Source organism: Pongo abelii, chromosome 2, assembly GCF_028885655.2.
Source record: "Pongo abelii isolate AG06213 chromosome 2, NHGRI_mPonAbe1-v2.0_pri, whole genome shotgun sequence".
NCBI classification, from domain to species: domain Eukaryota; kingdom Metazoa; phylum Chordata; class Mammalia; order Primates; family Hominidae; genus Pongo; species Pongo abelii.
The window spans coordinates 111,825,076-111,847,641 of NC_085928.1; the positions used below are offsets into that span (position 1 = coordinate 111,825,076).

Here is a 22,566-nt window from a genome sequence, read left to right on the forward strand (position 1 = left end):
TGGCTCCAGAAGAGAGTGAACTCACTTTTCTTCTGCCTTTTTGTTCCATCCAGGCCCTCAATAGATTGGATGGTGTCCACTCATATTGGATGAGGGGGGATCATCTTTACTCAGTCTGCTGATTCAAATGGTGATCTCTTCCCAAAACACCCTCACAGACACATCCAAAAATCCTGCCCTTACCAGCTATCTGGGTGTCCCTTCATTCAGTTAAGAGTACACCTAAAACTAACCATCACACTGGAAAAGATGTATGTATATATATTAATTTTTCCCTCTCATAGTCTCCTTCTGTTTCATAAAGAGCCTGGTTGGTGATGGTTCCATTTACAATACAGTCCCTACATTTCAGAACACCAAATGGGATCACAGGAAAGGAGTGGCTATTACCAGCAGATCCTGGATTTGGAGCTAGATGCAGTCAGTGATGAGAAATTACGGTGTCCCCTTTTGGGAAGAGGATGAATACGTTTTTATTTATTATGAGGAAGGTTGTTAATCAATAGCATTTTGTTGTTCCTGTTGTATGGAAGAGGGTGTATACTGTTGTTGGGCTGTGAAGGGCTAGATTGTGGGGCATGTTTGTTATACTTTGTGGCCACCCAGCATGTTTGCAAAGCCTTTTTCTGATTGGGAATGAAGTACATAGGGCATTCCACCTACGCAACGTAGAAAACACAACTTGCTTCCCCAGCCTCCCTTGCAGCTAGTGAAGTAAGAGGTGGGACTCAACTCTGGAGGTGGGGCTTGGACACCAGACCTAATGAGGACTAGCTAAAACAGGGATGGGGTGGAAGAAGCAGCTTTCCATAAGACATGCCCACAAGTGTGCCATGTCAGTTTACCATTGCCATGGCAACACCTGAAAGTTACTGCCCCTTTCTATGGAAGGTACCAACCTTTTCCTAGAAATTTCTGCATAATCCCCCCTTAATTTGCATGTAAGTCAAAGTGGGTATAAGTATGACTGCAGTCCTGCCTCTGAGCTGCTATTCTGGGCACACTGTCTATGGGGTAGCGCTGTTCCACAGTACCAGTACCTCTGCTGCTGCTTCACTAAAAGTCGCTAACACATCCGGCTCATCCTTGAATTCTTTCCTAGGTGAAGCCAAGAACTCTCCCAGGCTAAGCCCCAATTTTGAGACTCGCCTGTCCTGCATCACTAGGGCATAAATGTGACAGATCTGCTACTTAGACACACCCACATAAGACTGATTCAGGTGAGAGGAAAGCAATGAAATATACTACAGACTCGTGTTCTCTGAGGGTGGGGCAGAGAGGGGTTTAGTTTTGGTGGGAGGGGCAGTCGAGACAGAGCTTCTTATGAGTAGCCTTCAGCATTGTTAGTTCCAAGCTGGGATGACAGTCACGCCTCCCCTGGGGCAAGTGGTACAGGGTGGTTTGGGTTTGTTTTTGGCTGCATAACCCCAAAGGCTGAGTCTCTGGTTCTCCTAGAGATTTAATTGGCTCTGTTGTTTGCAACCAATAGCCCTGGTTCACCACCCACTGCCATGCTCTCCTGGATGCCACTGTGTACCAAGTACTGTGCTGAATGAAGGGGATGTGGCATTGTTCAGTACTTAAAGAACGTGGCTTTGGGATCAGACAGACTTGGGTTCGAATCTGGCTCCACCACTTTCTGGCTGTGTGCAAGTGGCTTTACCTCTCTGAGCTCCTTTGCTTAGGTTATCAGCAGTCTCAGAAGGTTATGGTGAAGAGTGACCACAAAGTGTCCCCAACACATGAGAGTCATAGTCTTAGGCCACAGCTCCCCAGGTACACAGGCATAGTTTTGGCCAAAGGGGTTTCCAGAAGCCCTATCTCTAGCTGGAGAGAGGCAGGAGTGAGGGGGAAGTTCAAGGTGGGGTCCTGTGGAGCTGCTTTTCCTTCCCTGTGTGGGATCCCATTCTCTTCTCCATTCTCCACAGGTCCCAAGGCTGTCATCTGTGGTGACAGGAGGTTCATCCCACCTGCAGCCAGTGGAACCTTAGGAGACAGTGCTCCTCTATTTTATTGCTGACCCTCCAGAGACTTTAGAAAGCAGCTCTACAGGCTGGATATCTCTCAACCTGACCTCTGGAGACTGCAAGGCCCAAGTGTAGGAAAGGATATGGCTACTCACCAATCTTTTTTTTTTTCTTTGAGACAGAATCTTGCTCTATCACCTAGGCTGGAGTGCAGTGGCGTGATCTCGGCTCACTGCAACCTCCGCCTCCCAGGTTCTAATGATCCAATGTTCCTTTTGCCTCAGCCTCCTGAGTAGCTGGGATTACAGATGCATGCCACCACGCCTGGCTAATTTTTTTTTTCAGTAAAGATGGGGTTTCACCATGTTGGCCAGGCAGGTCTTGAACTCCTGACCTCAAGTGATCTGCTCGCCTCAGCCTCCCAAAGTGCTGGGATTACAGGCGTGAGCCACCGTGCCTGGCGGCTACTCAACGATCTTTCCAGCTCTCCTCTCCTTCCGGCCACACAGGAGAGTTGCCTGTCCACACCCCCCTGAAGTAAGGCATGATGCCAGAACTTGCTTTGGATGATGACACAGAAACAGCAGTGATACACCACTTCTGGACGGCAGCACCGAAGAGCCAAGGTGTGATTCTCCACCCTGTCTTTTCCCTGGCTCTGATCAGTCTAGAGGCCCATGTTGATATGGAGGTGCCCCAAGGTCAAAGCCTGGAATTCTGGGCCACCAAATATAGAATGACTGCCCTGGAACATCCCCTCAGAGCCATAGATATTGAGTCACTGAGGTTAGGAGGTGGTTTGTTACTGCAGCAGAACTCAGCCTAACCTGACTTATTCACCAGTCCTGGTTCTAGAAAGCTACATAATCCGGGGGTAAGTAAGCCCAAAAGCACCACTAAGCCAGGGTGCCTCACCTCCCCTCATTGATCCTTTAGAAGGAAGGAAAGTCTGGCCTTCCCCAGCAGGGCAGTGCTGCTCTGACCTATGCATGCTTCAGGACATGAGATGTTAGTGAGCTGCTTGGTCCCAAAGAGCAAGATCAGGGAAAGTGAGTGCTCCAGAGACACCAATCATGGTGCCCACCGTCCCACAGCCACCAGCCACCCGGAGGCCTCTGCCCCAGAGCCTAGGATGACAGTGTCCAAGACTGGAGTGTGAAGGTGGAAATGCTGTGAGAAAGAGGGAGGTGGGGGTAGGGCTGGAGGAAAAAGAGGTGTCATGCAACCTGATATAGGAGGAGGTCAACAGAGTGGAAACACAGAGATAAGTGGAATCTGCACAAGAGTTGGGGGAGCAGCCAGGTCCCCAGGCCTGTCAGCCAGCCTTGTTTCAGGATCTCTTGAACAAGCCTGTGTTTCTTCCATTCATAGCAGGACTGTGCAGAAAGGCAGTGCCAACATCCTAGGAACCTGCACCTCCTTTCTGGCCAGTCAACAAATCCACCCATGAGACTTCTCTCCCAGTCCCTCCCAGTCCTGGGAGGTCCTGTCTGACCCTTTTCTACATATACAGAGTTAAGTGCCACAAGGAGCCTCATTCTGCATGTGTCCCCGGGGCCTAGAATTCCATTTGGCATGGAATGAGTGCTCTCTGTATATACTACTTGTGCCATGAAACAATTCTGAGTTCCCCAGGGAGAGCCATCTGCTCCTCTGGAGGCTACCACCTGTCTTCCATCTGAGCTTTTGTCTTTCCGGGTGCCTGAGTCAGCATCTCTGTTATCTGGCCCCTTCTGACCTCCCCTGCCTGCCGAGGGAGGGATGAGTCCATACTGCTCATCACAGCATCCCCAGGACTCAGCACATAAGTGGGAGCACCAGTCCCTGCTGTCCCGGAGCTCCTGTGGCTCCATGCCTGGTGCTCATGGGAAACCACACCTGCACAGGCCCTGGCCTCCTGTGGCCATTGCCTTCAGGACCTCTCCTCTTTCATGCCCCTCTGCATCTGACCCAAGACCCACCTATTTGCCCATCCCCCATCCCCCACCGCTGCCCTTGCCTCATCTCCTGACTCTGGGTGGTCCCCAAAGCCCAGCCCCTTGCTCTGGTCCAGGAGTCAAGGCAGGCCAAGTGCAAAGAAGAGGCTGGGCCAAGGGACACGAGTTTTACTGACTTTATTCCCCTTCATCTTCTCACTCGCATGCCTGCTGTGCCCCATGCTCTGGGGCTATGGGGTGCCTGTACACAAGCAGTTGTCAATGGTCTCAGCACACACCTGGGCATGGCCATTCTGCCACGACGAAGCCCTCTGTGAAGGGCACCGTGGAGTCTATGGCAGCATGAGCCGGGGTTGAAGGCTCCCAGAACTGTGGCCACGGGGCTTGAGTTCATCACTATAGCCACCCCTCGCCAGCTGGCCTGAGACCAGAAAGCCCCAAGGAGCTGGGGAGGGGGCGGACCCAGACTCCAGGCCTGAGTTCTAGCCAAACAGGCTGAGAAGTCCAGATGGACGGTAGGACCCCCACAGATCTCCTTGGGAGGGGATGATCCTGCGTCCCCCTTCCCCCAGCCCTGGGAAGTGAGTATGGTGTCCCAGTCTCCTCATTCTGACATCTGGGGGCAGATTGCTTTTTTTTGTTTGTTTGTTTTTTGTTTTTTTAAATAAAAAGGAGATGTAAAAGCTAGTAAAACAGGAACCCCTATCCATACCGGAACTGCTGAGGTGCCATTATTGCTTCTGGCCTTGTGGTCTGGCCGGAAAGGAGCCCCCACCAACAATGGCCCAAGTGAAGAGAGTGCTTAGCACCAGGGACACAGGCTCCTATCCCCAGTGGGGCAGGGGCCTCCCAGGAGAGGGGTTGGTTGTGCCCACCTAGAGCTCCCGTGACCATCTTGACCAGCTGTCAAGCTGTCTGGCCAGCTGTCTGGACCCCTCACCTGATCCCAGAGGGGAAGTGTACAAGAACAGGAAACCCATGTCCCAGGACAGGGTTTCATCGCCAGCTCCCCACCACTGTCTCTGACCTCTGCTTGTCAGTATGGCCTGACAGGTCTCAGCCTGGCCAGGACCACTCAGGCCCACTCAGGCTGTAGTGGGGCCAGCAGGTGATGACACCACCAGTCCCTGTGGGAGACCCTGGTGCCAGTGATGGGGGCTGGAAACCCATGGAGGTCCCTGCCTACAGCCCACTGGGAGAGATAACTTTTTTTGGGAAAATGTGAGCCAGCTCCAAAGAGCTGCCAGGCACTGGGACCAGAGATTAGAAATAGCAACAGGGAGGGGGGGACCCTGAGGACATCACGGAAGCCCAAAGATCAAGGAGTGCAAGGAAGAAAAAGAGCTACAGTAAAGCAGGAGCCTGGAGTCCCCAGCCTTGGGGTGGGGGTCCTGACCAGAAGCCTTCCTCCTCGAGGAGGGGCGAACCTTCTCTCCCCCAGGACAGCAGGGGCGCCTGAGCATATGTCTACAGCTCCAACATCAATTGAGCAAGGAAGCTGCTGGCACTGTCCCCTCCAAGCCCAGAGAACAACCAGGCTTGGATTATAAATCCTCAGATCACTCGGGCACCTTGGGCCTGCCCAAATCTGTACAGAATAAAGTGCTTCGTTTATTGATGATTAAAATGTCCCCAGCTCCCTGCCCCAGTGCCATGGGCCTCATAAGGTCAGAGGGGTTCAGTCCCCCTAACCATTCCCCCGGGGCCCAAGCCTCTTCCCACTCCAGCCATGCTGGGAAGGCAATAGTGTCGGGGAGTGGTGGGGGTTTAAGGTGCAAAGAGTATAACAAACAAAATTGTATAAACACAATAGGAAAGAGCTTAACTAGGAAACATGTAGCTTATGGAACCTTCCTCCCCATATTAAAGGCAGGAATAAAGACATTAAATGACAACAAAAAAGGGTTTCCTATTAGTGCTAGCCTCATGGGGGCAAGCAATTGGGTCTAGGCTGCGCCTCCCCAGTCCCCCTAATCCCCCGAGGGGCCTGAACATGCAGGTTCCTTTACCGGCAGTGCTATGGGCGCCCCACCCACCGGTGCAGAGGCCCAGGAGGGACGAGGATGCTGGAGCCAGCCAGGGACAGGTTGTGGCAGGGCCTAGAGGGAGGATAAGGCCTAGAGCGGGCCTTTGGGGGAGCAGAGATGGACACAGCCACACTTGTTCCTTCTGGTGTGGGATACATGGCCAGAGTAGCTGGTGAGGAACTAGGGTGCTCTGTGAGCAGCCGCCCTGCCCCTGCCCCACTAATAGCACCTTGAAACCCTACCAGCACTGTCCAAGCCTCATCCTAGGACTCTGCTCCCAAAGCTGGTGCTGCCAGTCAGCCTGTCTGCCCACCGAGGGTCTGGCTGACAGCGCTGTGAGGCACAGCAGCTTCTGGGGACATCTCTGGGACTCAGGACACTTGGTGCCACCTGGTGCAGGTCAGGGATCCCTGGGCCTGCTGGCAGCGGAGTGGGTGGGGAAGGCAAGTCCCTGGGGTCCAGCCCCTGCCTGCCCTGCTCCACACAGTGCAGCACTGGTCTGCAGTCTCCGCACCTCGCCACCCTCCACCCCCCACGCTCACCCAGGTCCAGTCTCAGGCCCTGCCTCAGTGCTTGCGGCTCTCAGACTGGGTTTACAACTCCTCAAGGGTTGTGGGGGTGGCAAGCCAACTTCTCCCCAAACCCTCCAAGATGAGGAAGCAAATTAGGGGCATAGAGGACATGGGGATAGGCTGCTGAGGCTGACCCAGGCTCCACCTGGCCAACACCTCTGGCACAGGCCTTGGCAGAGGGACTGGCCACACCTGCTGCCCAGGCCCCTTTCTTTCTGCTGCAGACCCCCAGCACCCCCCTCACCTGGAGGGGGGTGCTACAAATAGTTTCTTTTTCCTTCACTTCCCAAAAAAAAAGTAAAGGTTTCAAGGAGTCACAGAAAGGGGGGGCACTTGGGAGTCAGGTGCCCTCCACCAGCTCTGGGGGCTGCCAGCCTGCATACCCCTCATCGTCGGGGCCTCAGGCAGGGTACATCCAGCCACTTCTGGAGGTGGAGCAGGGCCCAGGCCCGCACTGCTGTGCTCCCCGGGAAGGCAGTGGGTCCCTCCTGGAGTGGGCCCTGACTCCAGGCCCCAGCGGGTGCACGGGTGCAACTCGGCAGCTAGTTGTTGGCGTTCATCCTCCCGCCGGGGCTGGCAGTGGTGGGGAAGAGCGGAGGCGGGGGCGGCAGGTGGGGCGGGGGCGGCAGGGTCTGGGGCAGCCCCGGGAGCAGGGGCAGTGCGTGCGCCTGGGGCTGGGTTGGTGGCAGGCCTGGGGCAGCGGGGGCGCCGTCGCCGGCCAGGGGGTGGCTGACGCGGAAGCACTTCTCCTTGTGGGCCTTGAGCATGTTGGAGAAGCGGAAGCGCTGGCCACACACGTCGCATGGGTACGGCTTCTCGCCCGTGTGCGTGCGCCGGTGCCGCTTCATGTTAGGTCGGCTGGTGAAGCTCTTGCCACAGATCTCGCAGATGTACGGCTTCTCTCCTAGGGGTTGGGGGTGGGCAGCAGGGCGTCAGTGAGGGGTCGCCACACCCCAGTCTGGGGCCAGTCTCCGTCTCCCATGGAGCCACAGTGGGGCCCAACCCTGGCGCTCTCAGATCCTCCCCGACCCTGGGGCATTTTGTGCCAGCCTCACCCAACCCTGGGAGGCAGGAAGGATGGGTAAACGGAGGCCCAGACTTGAGAAGGGGTGTGGCCAAGATTATTCCAGGTGTCCTGAGCGGGGCTGAGAAGGGGTCCCAGGCCCGGCATGGAGCTCCGTCCCCTGGGGCAGCCGCACCTGTGTGGGTCTTCATGTGCTCATCGAAGTACTGCTTCATGTTGAAGTCCTTGCCGCACCATTGGCACATGAACTGCTTGTGGCCAATGTGGATGCTCATGTGTGACCGCAGCTGGTACTTGTACTGGAAGCGCTCATTGCAGTTCTGGGGGTGGGGTTTGGGGGTGAGGCCCAGACACAGAGCAGAAGAGCAGCCTTTGTGGAGGGAACAGCTCCCCTGTGGCCACAGGGCCAAGGAGGGACACACTCAGGGGCTCCTGGGCAAGGAGATGGGGACGTGAGGGCAAGCCGAGGTGCATCTGGGTGGGCCGTACATGGGCACAAGAGGAGAGGCCACAAGCACCCAAGGCTTAGGTGGGGAATGGGGGTCGGAAGTGGGAAAAAGCCAGAGAGTAGAGGGAACCCCATGCTTAAGGCACGAGGTCTCTCATCCTTCCTCCTGATCAGACGTCCAGCCCCTGCCCCTACCTCCCCACCTGCAGCTCTGTTGTCTCATCTGAGCTCCAGGCCTGGGATGCTCCTGAATCCGCCTCCCCAGAAAGCCTGCTCCTGGGGCTGCAGCCCACACACACTTCCCACCCTGAGTGTGTGGGGCTGGGTTGGGGAAGGAAGGGCAGGATGGGAGTGGGCCAGAGAAGAGTAAGGGCTGGGTGGGAGTGGGAGGCAGGGGCCGCAGACCTTAGAGGGTGGGCCTCTCTCTTTCTGGACCCTACATCCCGCCCCCTAGCCCTTTGTTTTTCAGCAGCTGTTCTGCCTAATTCCTGCCCCTCCCAGGTGGCCCCTCGGGCAGGCCAGGCAGGAGATGCAAGCTCACCTCACATCTGAACGGCTTCTCCCCTGAGTGCTGCAGTGAGTGCACCTTGAGGGACATGCTGCGCTTGAAGGACTTTCCGCAGGTCTCGCAGGTGAAGGGCATGTCCTTGGTGTGGGCTACGAGGTGGGCACCAGGGCCATCATGTCTTACGGGCCTGCCCAAGCACCCCGACGTTGGGCCCAGACCCTGCCTCCTGGGGCAGCCCTGTGCCACCACCCTTCCCTGGGGCTGGCCTTATACCCTGTCCCAGGACCTGTGCTGATTCCCAGGAGAGGCCCCCTGCCTCCATGGCTGGGTCTTCTATCTGCTCTGAAGGTCTGCCTCAGACATGCCGGGGCTCTGTGGTTCTTTAGCCTGTGGTCAAGGGAAGTGGCCAAGGCTGCCTTGCCCCCAAAGCTTTAGGGAAGGATGGAAGGACCCTGGGTGGACCTGGCTTCAGCTCAAATCCTGGCCTGACCACTGGCTTCCCACTCAGTCTCTCTGAGCCTCCGCTTCCTCTCCTATAAAAAGGGACTCATAGTGGTCCTGAGCTTCAGGGGTGGTGGGCTTTATAGGGGACATATGCAGAAAGGCCCTGGCCTCAGGCCCTAGCCAGCAGTCTGGAGGAAGTTAGCTGCACTCCTCCCAGCACCCACGGATAGGTGAGGACTAACAAACTCTTCAAGGATCTGGTAGGTGGCCACTGGAGACAGAAGGCTCCCCTCCAAGCTCACAGACACCAGTCCTGGTTTACCCAGCATGCTCCTGGCTGAGACCTAGGCTGCAGGGTGAGCTTCCAGTCAGTTCACACTGGAGGGCCCCCAGCACTGTCCCATGGAGAAAGAGATTAGGACCTGGCCAGGGGCTCACTGTCCGCCTTGGCTACCCCTCCCCCTCAAGGCCCAGACTTGGAGCTGGCAAGGAGGGCAGGGCTGTAGGGACATAAGACTCTGCCAGGCCCACATACAGTGGCTGGGCAGCCTTGCCTGGGGCAGTGGAGTGGCCAAAACACACACTTGGGGGACCTCCTTACTGTGTCCAGGCATGAACCCTGAGGGGAGGCTGCATTCAGAGAGGCCTGAAGCCCTATGAGGACCAGAAGGTAAGAAAGAATCAGAGGCACAGCTGTCATCAAACTGACACAGGGCCTGTACCAGCCCATACAGCACTTTGTATAATTAGGAAAAGGTATTCCTTTCCCTGGGTGGACATGAGCCCATGCCAGGATGCACAGCCTGGTTAGCAGTGTGCCAGCTTGATTCCGGTTCCCACCTTCCATCTTGTCCAGGCACCCTTGTGCAATGTGCAGTCTGCCCAACTGTACATGCCAGCCCTGGCCCCAGAGCTTGTCCAGGCTACACCTGCCACTGGAACCAACCTTCCCAGGCCTCCCAGCTGAGAGGGGCCTCCTCACCCCTTCACATTGCCCTTGGATGTGAAGTCTTTCCCATCCACCAGCCAGAAGCTGGTCCATCTCTATCCTCCGGCTCTATCCCCCAGTGGCCCAGACTTACCAACCATGTGCTTACGCACATGGGCCATGGTGTAGAACTTCTTCTCACAGATCTCGCATGAGAACTTCTTCTCTGCGTAGCCGTGCACAATCTTGTTATGCTCATGGAGGGACCAAAGCTTCTTGAAAGCTTTGCCGCATGTCACACACTGCAGAATAAGAGGGCTTGAGGCCCTGGGTCCTGAGTCCCCAGGGCCTTGGACTTGGGCAAGCTACTGCCCCCATCTGGCCTCAGTTTTCCCACTTGAAATATGCTGGAGGGCCCTTGATGCCAACAGCCAGCCAACTCTGATGTTTCTAAGGTTGGGGATGAAAACTCCTTAAGCACCCCCAAACACACAGCCTGGGGTCCTCCTTCATCCTTGAGTTAACTAGGGTCACGGGTCACCTCTTCCAGGAAATTCCCCCCTCTGGGCTCATTTCAACAAGGGCTTCCAAAGGCGTCACCCTTTGTCTGTCTATAGAGGTAAGGCAGACAACTAGCTGAAGGGCGCCCTCTGGTATGGAGGCTACACACAGAGATAACAGGTCCCACAGAGTGAGCCATTATCACTGCTGCCTCCTCCTGCTGGGACCTGTGCCATGACACCATGGATATCCCCAAGAGGATGAGTCCCAGAGGCGTTGGCTGAGGAGGACAGCAGGAGGCTCAATGTCCCATCAGGCACAGAGAGTGGTAGGAGATCTTGGGGACCATATCCCCCCACTTGTTCTCCCGGGCCCTTGTCCTGCCCATCTATGCAGGACACCCCACAGGGATGGAGGCTAGGCCAAGGCTTGGGCAGAAATTGGTCAGGGTACTCAGGTTGGATGGGGCAGAAGCTTCTTTCTCCTTCAGGAGGGAGACTCAGGTGTGCAGCAGTTAGAGCATCAAAGGGCAGCCCAGCAGGCGGGCAAGTGGGCACAGGTACACAAGGGTGGGGCAGGATACCAGGTGACCCCCGGGTAACACTTTCTCCACAGGGCACTGCAATTAGCAATTAGTGCAGGCAATTAGCACCCACCTACCTGCTACCTTTCCCCCTTCTCCTGGGCCAGAAGAGGTGAAAACCACCTGTGGGAGCCTGGCTGGCCCTGTGCCACCCCACCCTGAGAAGTGAGGCTGGCACAAACAGACTCAGGCTGGCTCAAGGCCCAGCAGCCAGCTCAGCTCCCCTGCTTACCCCAGCAGCCTCTGCTCTTCCCAAATTTCTCACCCAATCCCTTTTTCCCAGGCCCATGAGAGCTGGCATCCCCAAAGAGCTGAAAGTGGGGGCTGCCTCCTGCTGGGCTGCCCCCTCCTCTATACAGCACTTTTGTGGGAAGTGGAGGATGGCATCCCTCTGGGCAAACCCCTCCTCCCATCGTGTGCTCATTTGCTGCAGTGCACAACCTGTGAAACTATACACAGTGGCCCTGCTGGCCTTCCTATAGCCCCAGTGTTTGTTAAAACCCCATCTGACTCATCCCACCCAGAGTGGGCTGTCTTCTGGCTTTGTCTGCTCAGACAACTCTCCACTCTCATCCTCCCAAGTCCATGTGCCCCCTTTGTTCCTCTGGCCAAGGGTACTGTTTGTTCCAATCCTCTGTACATCTCTTCATGCGCCCAACTCTATCCACCTCTCCCAGGAAGCTCAGCTTGATGTTACCCCTGAGCTCTAACCACCCTGAGAACTGGGCCTGGGCCAGCCTGTCTGGGGGCTAAGTCTGGTCTCCGCAGACCACCTAGGTAATGCAGTCAGCAAGACACTGGGTGCCCAGAGCCCAGTTCTGGCCTAGCCCCACTTGGACAACCTCTGCCCTGCCCCCAGCCACGTGAGGCCCACCTGGATGTTGCGCTCGCAGTCTGTCTGCCTGTGCAGCAGCAGCTCGCTCTCCAGCAGGAAGCGCTTGCCGCACTGGTCGCAGATCTGCATGCGGCTGTGGGTCACATTCATGTGTTTCTCCAGGTACCAGCGATTGTTGAAAACTCGTGGGCACTTCTGGCATGGATGGTGCTGCTTCTCCTCCAGCTTCACCTTGGCCCCCAGCCCATCAGTGGCTGGCGGCCCTCGGGCTGATGCAGAGGCCACTCCAGGGGGTGGCTTTGGCCTCTTCCCACCCCGCTGCCCAGCTTCTTCAGGTTCAGGGGTACCCCGGCGCCGGGCATTCTCCCGGGACCGTGTGGCCATGTGACTGTGGGGAGGGGGGTCTGCCCGGCTGCCTCGGCTTCCCCGTGGCCCCTGCTTGCCCCCGGCCTCCCCTTCCTCCCCCTCCTCCTCCTCAGAGCTCTCTTGATCCTGCTCACTAGGCCCTTCCTCCTCTTCCTCCTCCTCTTCCTCTTCCTGCTCACTGTGCCCGTCCTCCTCCTCCTCTTCCTCTTCTCCCTGACTGCCACCCTCTTCCTCCTCCTCCTCCTCCTCCTCCTCCTGTCCACTGCCACCACCTTCCTCTTCTTCCTCTTCCTCCTCCTCCTCCTCCTCGTCCTCCTCCTCCTCGTCCGAGTGTCTCTGCAGCCCGTCCTCCCGGCCCAGAACCATGGTGGCCGGGCTTGGCCCGGCACCTGGCTTCCCCTCTGGCCCCGTGGACACGTGCAGTGTCTGGTTGTTGAGGTTCACCTCCACAATGATCTGGGACTGCTCCCTGCGGCTGTAGGTGCCAGAACCCCCAAGCTCTTCCTCCAACTCTTCTCCACCCTCCAGCTTGCACAAGCTGGCCGGGGGCCCACCGGCCTCCTCGACACCACCCTCCTTCTCCTCCTTAAAGAAGGGCTGGGCTGGCCCAATGGTGGCAGGCACTGTGCCACCAGCAGTCCCTGCCCCGTCCTCAACACGCACCGAGTAAGGGTCAGGGCCCTCGCGGGCGTAGATCTTGGGCAGGCCTGGGGTGTCAGCCTCCTGCTTGATGTCACAGTAGTAGGGCGGCGCAGCTGGAGTGCAGCTGGCAGCCGGCTGGGCCAGGGCCACAGTGCCCGGACCTGGTGGGCCTAGAGAGCGGGCATCCAGCAGCTCTTGGCAGGATGCAGCGATGTCAGCCATCTGCAGCAACGAGGCGGCACTGAGCACCTCGTGGACGTTGGCCGCGTTGACCAGCAGCTTGGACGTATAGATGAAGTTGAGGATCTGCTGCAGGCCACCAGGTGCCAGCGCCTCCAGGGACAGCTCCACACGCTGCAGCTGCTTGTTCTGGGTGAAGAGTGAGTGGAAGAACTGGCTGTAGGCGGCTAGCACACCCTTGTGTGCCGGAAAGACGCTGCGCTGGGGCACCAGCACCAAGTCCACGTCGCAGAGGTCAGGCTGGAAGAGGCGCTGCTCGTTCAGGCGGCCCATCAAGCAGGCAAAGTGTAGCGCCACGTCCTCCACCAGCGAGAACTCAGCCGCCGGGGAGTCAGTTGTCTTCTCAACCAGCAACTGCGGGGACAGAGGGCACAGGACTGGGTCAAGGCCAGTTGGCCCCTACCCGCCCTTCCCCCAGCACCACTCCCAGCATTGCCAGCCATCCAGGAGGCAGCCCATCACTCGTGGCTCCACTTTACAGCAACAGAGCCAAAACTCTAGCAAGGAAGGGATTCAAGCCTGAGTGAGCTGCCCTCAGAGCTCAGGCTCCACTCGTGACCCTCTGAGGCTGAAGATCAGGTCCTGTCACTTTTCTGGGCCTCTGGGTCATCTCCTGGGAAATGGGAAAAGTCATCCCAGGAAGGGAAAGGGAAGGAAAGGGGATGAAAGAGAGACCACAGTGACCAACCATCCAGGTTTGCCAGGGACCTGGGCATTTTCTGGGGTGCAGGGCTTTCAGTGCTAGAACCAGGACCATCGCAGGCACACCGGGACCAGGTGGTCACCCCAGGAGGGCCACAGGCATTCCTTCAGCATTTCCTCAGCCCCGTGGATTCTCTCCACATATTCACTCACACATACCAATACAAGCAAGCTTGCCCAGCCCCAAACACCTCAAGAACAGAAGCTGGGCTCACTGCTCACTGCCTGGCCTCTGGCTACAGAATCCAAGGGGTAGCACCTGAGGGAACCCCTCATTGCAACAGCCGTGCGGCTGCTGCAGAAGTTGAAACCTGTGAAGAAATCCAGGCTCAGGGCCTATACCATCTCCCCACTCTGGTCCTGCTGCACTGCCTGGTGAGGTCCCCTCATCACAGCCAGGGCTTGGGCCAGGCTGCCCCCAACCCCTGCCTGCAGCCTCAGGCCTAGCCCCCAGCAGCTCTCTCTCACTCAGGGGCTCTGCAGGGGTGGAACCTGCCTACCATACTTGCGGGCAGGAGGCCCCAAAGGCCTGCCCCAGACCCTTTTCCCTGTAGACCCCCAGACCCCAGGTCAGGTGCGGTCCATGTCCACAGGCTCTGGGAAAGCCCTGCCTTAGAGGCCACACCATCTGGGGCTTCCAGAGCCCTAGGGGAGGCCCTCAATGTCTGATGGGTCAGACTATCAGTCCTGTGGGCCACATCCAGCACCTGTGAATTGCCTGGAATAGAGGCCAACTCAGTCACCCCCGGCTCTACCACAGCAGCCTCCCCAAAAGGTGGGCAGCACAGACAGGCAGCCTGCCCAGTCCCTGCACGAGGACCATCGCACAGTGATGTGTAGATATTCAGTTAATATCCAACAACCACCAGCCCAGCTGGACCAGCACCACTGGTTCCAGGTTCTGGCTCTCCTCAGGGCCAGCCCAACCAGGTCTGAGCCTCCTGCATTCGGGAGGTATCTTGCCACAATATTTTGATGGCCACAAAACCATCAGCTCCATAGCTGTCAGTGCCTCCCTGGGGACCCTGGGATGAATCCTGGCCCCATCCATGCACAGCCTACCCGCCCCCCCGCCCCCCATACCAGGCCTTCCATCGCCAGGACAGCAGTGGGTAGGCTGGGACTGGGCAGGAGTGATGGTGGTTGAGCTCCACTTCTCGGTCACCTGAATGAGAAACCTACCGTGGGCCTCAGGAGGAGCCTCCCTGAGCCACCAGGGGCTACCTATCTCCAGGCCTGTCCCGGACCCTGCCCCCTACACCCAGCGGCCAGGGCAGCAGCCATCCTTTGCTCCCTCACAACCCAGTCTGGCCAGGCCCCTGGCCAAGGCTACCATCTTCCTTGAGTTCTCCACTACACCCCTTACTCCAGCCAAGAAGCCATCCATCTGCCCCTCTGTCCCAGGCTGTCCAGGCCTGGCCAATCTAACTGGGACGTGGCACCAAGCCCCTCCCATCTCCCTCCTCTGACTCATTCTGATTCATCTTCTGGGGCCAACCCCTACTACACAGATGGAGAAACCGAGGCTCAGAATGAGAGGGTTCCACAGTCCAGAGCCCCTGGACTCCCAGCTCTGCTAAGACCACCCCTTCCTTGCTAGACCCCACATGGCTGGATTTCTGAGCCTTTAATGACTTAAAAAGCAAGAACATCCCTCCACCTGGAGACCAGCCGTGCTTCCCCACACCCACCACTACCCCCTCTACCTGCTCCCTCCTCCCTAGAGCCACTGCACCTGCAGGTCAGCGAAGGATCAGGGTACAACTTGGGTTGCAACAGGGGCTCCTTAGGGCCTCCAGGGGCCAAAGAGTGGCAGGAGAAGTGGCTTGGATAAGCACTTGCCGAACGAAGCCAGGCCTGTTGGGGGAAGTCCACCCCAGGCAACAGAGCCCCAGATCTCTCTGCTCTCCCTTAATGGAATGCCCTCTACTGCCCACCTGTGCCCACCTGCCACAGGGAAAGGGCAACATTCCCATGTGCACTTTGGCCTCTAGGCCAAATGAGGCCTGACTTTGGCCCTCTGGCCTCTCAGCAAGAAAGGAGGGGAGTGCTTTCTCAAATACTCCATTGCTAAGGTAATACCCTTAGCCAAGGCAGCACCATCCTTGGCTCTTGGGGGGCCCTAAACCTCACGACCTGATTGGACTGTCTTGACTGGGCACAGAGATGCTGCCCGAGTCCACAACTGGCAGCCCCTCAGCAGGGTTCAGCCACCCCCGTGTCTGGCCCCTTTCACACAATGCCCACCAGCTGTGCTGGCCTCCACAGCCAGATGTGCTGGTTTCCGGAAGCAATGGGTGCCCCTCCCCATCTGGCTGTGCCAGCTGCAGTCCAGGTCACTCCAGCCTAGCTAAGATGCAGGACCAGGGAGGTGGTCAGGCACTCTGGTTGCCAAGGGGTTTCATGTCCTCAAACCCTTGCCCCAAGTCAGGCTGGGGATTGGCCAGGTGCCAGACATCTCTCCAGGCTGCTCACCCAAGTCAGAGCCTTCTACACCTGAGGGGTACCTTGCCTCACTGATGAGAAGCCTCATCTCTCTACCCTGCCTCAGAGCCTCCCTGGAAGGCCCCATGATGAAACCTGGGGAGTCCATCTGTACCCCCCCCCATGTCAATTCTTTCTATGCTGGGCAGCAGTGGGTGGGCCCAGACTGAGCAAGGGGGCACAGGCTCATGACCTCTAGGCTCCTCCTTTGGGTGAGGGAGCGTCCATGCCAGCCTCCTCTGTGCACATACCTACCCTCCTTCCCTTGGAAATAGACCCAGAGAGGGCGGGGGATCTGCCCAAGGTCACACAGGAGTTGGTAAGGGAGCTCTGGGTGTCCTCCCACACCCCCTTGGCCCGGGTCATCCCGAATCCCCAGGCAGGGCGGCTCCAGCGCCCACGTGGCCCAAGGCCCAGGCGGGAATCCGACTCCCTCTTCCCCCCATTACCCAGCCCGAGGGCGGCGCCGTCCGGGTGCAGGGGAGCGCCCCCCTTCGCCGGTGCCTAGCAAGACCTCAGCCTCGCGCGCCGGCGCCCCCACCCCAGGAATTTAACCCCCTCCCCACCGAAAGCAGCGCCACAGCGCCGCATTCCCGGCCCGCGGGACCCAGCAGATGGAGCCGGGAGACCGGGGGAGGGGGGAAGATCCCTCCAGCCCCTCCACCCGAGCCCGCGGGCCGTGTGCCTGGGAGGTCAGAGCTGGCAGGTGGGCGGATAAGCGGGGGGACAGGCAGGGCCCTGCGTACCATGGTGCCGTGGCGCTGGGGGCTCACAGGGCCCCGCGGGATCGCGCTGCCCCCGGCGGCCAGGCCAGGGCCGCTCCATGAAGCGCCGCGCTGGGGGCCGCCCCCGCGCAGGGCCCCGCGACCATGGCCCCCGGGGGCGCGGCCGGGCAGGCGGAGGCGCAGGGCCGCGGCGAGTCCAGAGCCGAGCAGCTGCGGCCCCAGAGCCTCGGGCGCGGCGGGCGGGGGGCGCGGGGCGCCGATTGGAGCCCGCGCGTCAGCTGGGGCCGCCGTCTGGACGCTTAAAGGGCCAGGCCGCCTGCGTGCCGGCGGGGGGCGCGGACACGCGTGGTGTGCGCGGTCCCCGTGCAGCCCGCCCTGCCGCAGGCTGCCCTCCACCCCCAGCCCCAGCTCCAGCCCCCAGCCTGTCCCCACTGCTCATATCCGAGCAGATAGACCCCGGCCCCACCCTCCCGTGCTGAGCCTCCTTTCTGCCGGGAAGTTCGTCCGGGAGTCAAACATCGCTGCCCTCCGGTTGCGCCACGGAGGGGGAGCCAGGATAGGAAGCTGCCATGAAATCAGGAAGCTGAGCGCGCCGGGCCCCGGATCCGATCAGAAAAGGCTTCCACCTGCTCCCCTGAGCGATCCCACGCTGAGGGACTGAACCCCGCACCCCAGCCGCGCTCACCACCCCCACGCTCTCGCCTGGGCTGCTCTGACCTGGGGGTGAGTCTGGGGTCCCCAACTGGTCCAGTCCCTCATCCCTATCCCAGGGCGGCGCAGGTCTCATTTTGCTCTGTGCCTCCAGGACTTGGCTCCAGTGGACCCATACCTACCTGGCGGCCTCATGCTGCATAGGGCCACCCAGGGCAGGAAATTTAAATCCCAGGACTACGACTGCAGCGATCAAATTCTCTAAGGTGACTGGCCCAGGACAAGGAGACAGAGGGACCAGAGGAGTAGGGACCAGAGGCCCAGGCCCCACTGTGCCCCTGTAGCCGTGTGACCTGACCACTGCTGAGTGGCCCCCCTGCTCAGCCTCTGCTGGGGAGATGCAGCCAGGCTTGCGGAATGCTGCTCTGGCATGGACACCCGTGGGGGCAGGGGGCTGGCTCTGTTGGCAGGAGGCTGTAAAGGAACGCCGCCAGGCTGAGCAGGCAGCAGGGTGGGGACCACGGGGCACTAGACCTGGCAAGGTCTGGATGGTGACTGGGTCACCATTGTAGAGGAGAGGCCTCTGTGGGCATCCCCTACTCCTACCCCAAGCTGACTACTGCCTATCCTGGGTCACTCTCATGTTGCCCCCATCCTGATATTCCGCACCCCTCCCCACATATGTGCGCTTGTGTTTACATACAGTCCATGTCCAGCTGCAGCAGTATCTCCTGGGTATGTTGCCCTACTCATGAGTGGGCAGGAACTCTGGCGCTGGCTCAGGGTGACTTGGTTCTAGGTGCCAGAGGAGAAAAGGAGGAGAGACCAGGGTCTTAGGCAGGTGCCGTGAAACAGCCTGATGGTCTGTCCCATAAGATTGCAAGGGCCTCCTCCACCACCCCCAGTCTCTGCCAGAATACAGAGGGCCTCAGGATAAGGCTATCCCAGAGCTAGGGAGAAAATGTCTCAGGGGCCAAACCTGGGGCATCTGGAAGCCCCTGGCAGCTGCTGCAGACATCCTGCACCTGCATGGGTGCACAGACAGCTGGCCCAGCTCCCAGAGGCCCCAGGTTAAGGCCAGGCCAGAGCAGCTTACATGCTTCTGACCAGCTAGCCCCCTGAGGGCTGCCTTCTGCCTCTTGCTCCCAGCCCACTTCCTCATCTGACTCACAGTGGATCCTAGCACTGGCCCAGGAGGTAGTAAGGGAGGGGCTGTGTGCCCATTGGTTGGATAAGGACTCTGAGGCTCAGAGCGGGACAAATCACTTAGGCATCAGCATCAGGAGCCAGGGGAAAGGGAGGTGGGGAGAGGGGACCCCTCCACCGGCTGGAAGAAGCCTGGCAGAGAGAGCTGCATGGGACATTGCTAGGCCCACTGCCAAGCCAAAGCTTGACAGAGGGTGTGGCCAGCGTAACTGAGGTGGTGATGCTGGCCCTATGGGGCCTTAGCTCCAGCAGTCAAGCTGCAGGAAGGGCTGGAGGTTGGGTGAGAAGGGAGGGGACGGGTGGTGGGGAGGCACTCAGTCTCCCTGAAGGCCTCAGCTATTCCCCTCTTGCTTCTCTGGCCTGCAGCTCATCAGCTGGGGAGTCCCAGGGCAGAGCCTGAGCTCTGTGAGCAGCTGTGGGCACCTGGCAACACTGGACCTGGCAGGAAGGAGTGGTTTGAAGAGCTGTCTGGTGGTCCCACAGGGCTGCTCAGAGCTGAGGCTTGAACTTGAACATTAACTAGAGCAATGAGGGAGTGAAAGGGCTTTCCAGACAGAAAGCCTGCAAAGGCCAGGAGGTGGAGACGATTTAGCACCTGCAGGGAACTAGAGGGGATTTGGTGTAGTGGAGTCAAGATTCCTGTCTATCAGTTGTCTGGTCAGTGGGAGTGAACAGGTGGAGCTAGGCAGAGGCAGAATTTCTTTCTTGGTCCTGACGAGGGGCATGCAGTAGGAGCTTCACTTCAGGAAGGTCAAGGCAGGCTTTCTGGAGGGAGGGACTGAGTTATTGGGGAGTTGACTCCTGGGCCAGAAATGCATGTCCCAGGGGTGAGTCAGGAGTCTGGAGACGCTCACCTAGCAAGGGCAGAGCTTAGTGATCCTTCACATATTTGGGATTGGGTCCTGGCAAGGTCAGCAAAGCTATGCCCCTGCCTCTAGAAGACAGCTCATGGGTTTTCTCTCAATTTCCCTAAGTATCTACTCTCAGTGCTGGAGTGTCCCCAGGCTTGGTTGGGGAAACCAGATTCAACCCCACTGAAGTTAGAACAGCCCAGGTTGTGGGTATGCATGTGTGTGTGGGAACAATGCAGGGCTGAGTCGGCCCGGAGGGCATGGAGCTGTGTGTAGCTGAGCCTGGGGAAGAGGGAGAGCAGAGTGGGCAATGCCAGAAAAATACAGGCAATGCAACTCAACTCGCACAGCATGGGGCTAGTGGGGTGGCAGGGAAGTTCAAAGCTACCCACTAGGCGCTGACCCAAAGCCCAAAGTTCTAGCAGGGCGGGAAAACATGAATCCCCTGGGTGTGGGGTGGGTTAAGGGTGGAGTTTACACCTGAATTCTGCCTCCACTGAACCTAGCACTAATAGCTACAGCTGCCCTGGGTTGGGGGCCTCATGCAAACCGGTAGGTTGCCTGGTTCCCTCACAGCATAAACATCATGGCTTTGGCATTTCAGGTCTCTCTTGCAGCTTCTAGGATCCTCTCCTGCCCTGTTGGTTCTGAGGGCCTTGGGCCTCTCCCTAGTGATTGAACCTGGCTCCACACATGAACCCTCTGGGACTCCTTCACTTCTCCTAGAGGCACCACCTCAGGGGCCACCACCTCTGAACCACTGATGTATGCTTGGTTTTCTAAACATTTAATACACCACAGTTCTAGGAGGAGGAATCCCTAGCATCCATTTTTCAGATGAGCTGAATTATAGAGGTCAAGCAAATTGTCATCCTTCCAGTTACCCAACTGGGAAGTGGCAGAGTAGAACTTGAACCCAGGCAGCCTGGTTCTGGCCCAGAGTCCTTAACGATTGTACCACAGAATAGTTGCTCATAGAAGTCCCCCTGCTTCTTCAAAATAAAATCAAATTAGGCTGGAGGCATTGAGGTCAGTGGGGACTCTTTTCAGGCATTCTCTGGCAACCTGGCCTGATGGGAGATTTTAGTTGCTAGAGGTCCTAGGTGACCAGAGGCTGGTGAAGTGCCAGCCTATACACCCAACCCCTGTGGGCCAGGTCCACTGGGAGGCAGACTCGTCTGCAGGCTGGGAAAGGATGAGCACCCCTGGTTGTCTATCATGTCTGAGTGTGCCAGTCATATATACCCTCTTTCAGGGTTTACGAGCCATAGGAGGCCCAGGATCAGGGCTCAAGATGCAGAATGCAGGTGTTTGTCCTGAGACCTCAGGTCACTCCATTTGTTGTTTCTCAGACAGGGTCTTGCTTTGTTGCCCAAGCTGGGCAGAGATGCAATCATGGCTCACTGTAGTCTCCACCTCCTAGGCTCAAGTGATCCTCCCACCTCAGCCCTCTGAGTAGCTGGGACTACAGGTGTGCATCAGCATGCCCAGCTGCTTTTTGTTCTGTTTTTGTCTTAATAGTCTTGCTATGTTGTCCAGACTGGTCTTGAATTCTTGGCCTCAAGCAATCCTCCTGCCTTGGCCTCCTAAAGCACTAGAAATACAGGTGGTCACTCCTCCTTTTACCCTGATGTCCTCATGGCTCTGGGCTGAAGAGATGCAACCCTCTCCAAGCTAGCCTGGTTCTGCAGGCTGTGAAGCTCAGCTTAGTCTAGGGAGCTGGAGTTTGATGGGCTATAGTTAAGTGGTGGGTCTGGGGTCTCCAAGAGGCAGCAGGCCCACCCCGGGGCCTTCTGATTCAGTGAGGAGTGGAGGCAGCAGCAAGGGAGCACTACCTCTACCTTGTACTGAAACTTTGAAAGAAAACAGACCACTAAAGCCTCCTAGCCCTGTGTGTATGTGGCCAGGGCAGGCTCTCCTTGCCTTGCACTTATCGGGCCCTGACAAGCTTCCCAGTCTGTCCTGAGATGAACAGGTGTTCTTTCAGGGTACCCAGCATCCTCCCCTGACACCTCTGGACTCCTGAGGGGACTTTACTGCATCAAAGAACTTCTCCCTGCTGTCTTCCCAGCTCATTCTACCACAAGGCCCTCATGGGCCTGCAGGCTCTTGCCTCACTGTGGGGAACAGCAGAGTTGATTCTCTGTTCCAAAAACCAGAGTTCTCTGGAAATCTGAACCCAGTCCCTTTCACCTTGTGAGGCATGGCTTCCACATCCTTTCACCTGACCACATTAGTTTGCAACACTCCTTCAAGGCTCAGCATTTGCCTTGAAAAAGTGAGTAGAGCCTCTTTTTTTTTTTTTTTCCAGTAGAGATGGGATTTCACTGTGTTGGCCAGGCTGGTCTCAAACTCCTGACTTCAAGTGATCCACCCGCCTTGGCCTCCCAAAGTACTGGGATTACAGGGGTGAGCCATCACGCCTGGCCACCTCCTGTCTCTTCTAAACAGTGATGCCCAGTTAGTGTCCATAATCTCTTGCAAGAGGGGCATTTTCCTTGAATTACCTTCCCAACTATTTAATGCCCATCTAATTCAGAAGAGTCAAGACCAAAGTCCTTGGCACATTTTCACCCCCAATACTGCCCAACTATCAAGTTTACCACTATCAGAACTTGATTCTGCATTTTCTTTACATTTTAAAGGAATGCATCCAGATTTGACAAATTTCAGGAGTTGCCCAACTAAGGAGTCCACTGTTAACTCAGTTTAAAAACTGAGTATCTGCAGTGAGAAGTTAACTAAAATAAGTTATGTTGTATTCACTAAGAAAATAGACATTCCTTTCAGTTCTGAGGAGACAAAAGTTAATTGTACTTCCCCTGCAAATTTTTATGTGTATGCTAAAAATATCACCATCAATGTTTTCTCTGGGAGTGAGTGACATGTGCTGCACTGCCTGGTGCGCTGCGGTTAGGGAGGGAA

General features: G+C 57.5%; 1 protein-coding gene and 1 long non-coding RNA gene across 3 annotated transcripts in view; one reads left to right on the plus strand and one right to left on the minus strand.

The window, feature by feature from the left end:
* LOC129058584 (uncharacterized) overlaps positions 1–4,592 on the plus strand; it is a 19,252-nt gene extending 14,660 nt beyond the window's left edge. Inside the window, exons 3-4 of one of the 2 annotated variants that reach the window (XR_008523774.2) lie at positions 1,103–1,220; positions 1,929–4,592. This is a non-coding gene — a long non-coding RNA (uncharacterized LOC129058584). The remainder of the gene's footprint in view (positions 1–1,102; positions 1,221–1,928) is intronic. The other variant, XR_008523773.2, reaches the window with a different exon arrangement.
* ZBTB47 (zinc finger and BTB domain containing 47) lies at positions 4,065–17,164 on the minus strand. The gene is made up of 6 exons (XM_024244497.3): positions 16,955–17,164; positions 11,814–13,376; positions 10,010–10,157; positions 8,517–8,632; positions 7,703–7,847; positions 4,065–7,407 (listed from the first exon to the last, which is right to left on the minus strand). Exons 1-6 carry the CDS (start codon positions 16,955–16,957, stop codon positions 7,046–7,048), a joined length of 2,337 nt encoding a protein of 778 aa, XP_024100265.3. The 5' UTR covers positions 16,958–17,164; the 3' UTR covers positions 4,065–7,045.
* Between the last annotated feature and the right edge of the window lie 5,402 nt (positions 17,165–22,566).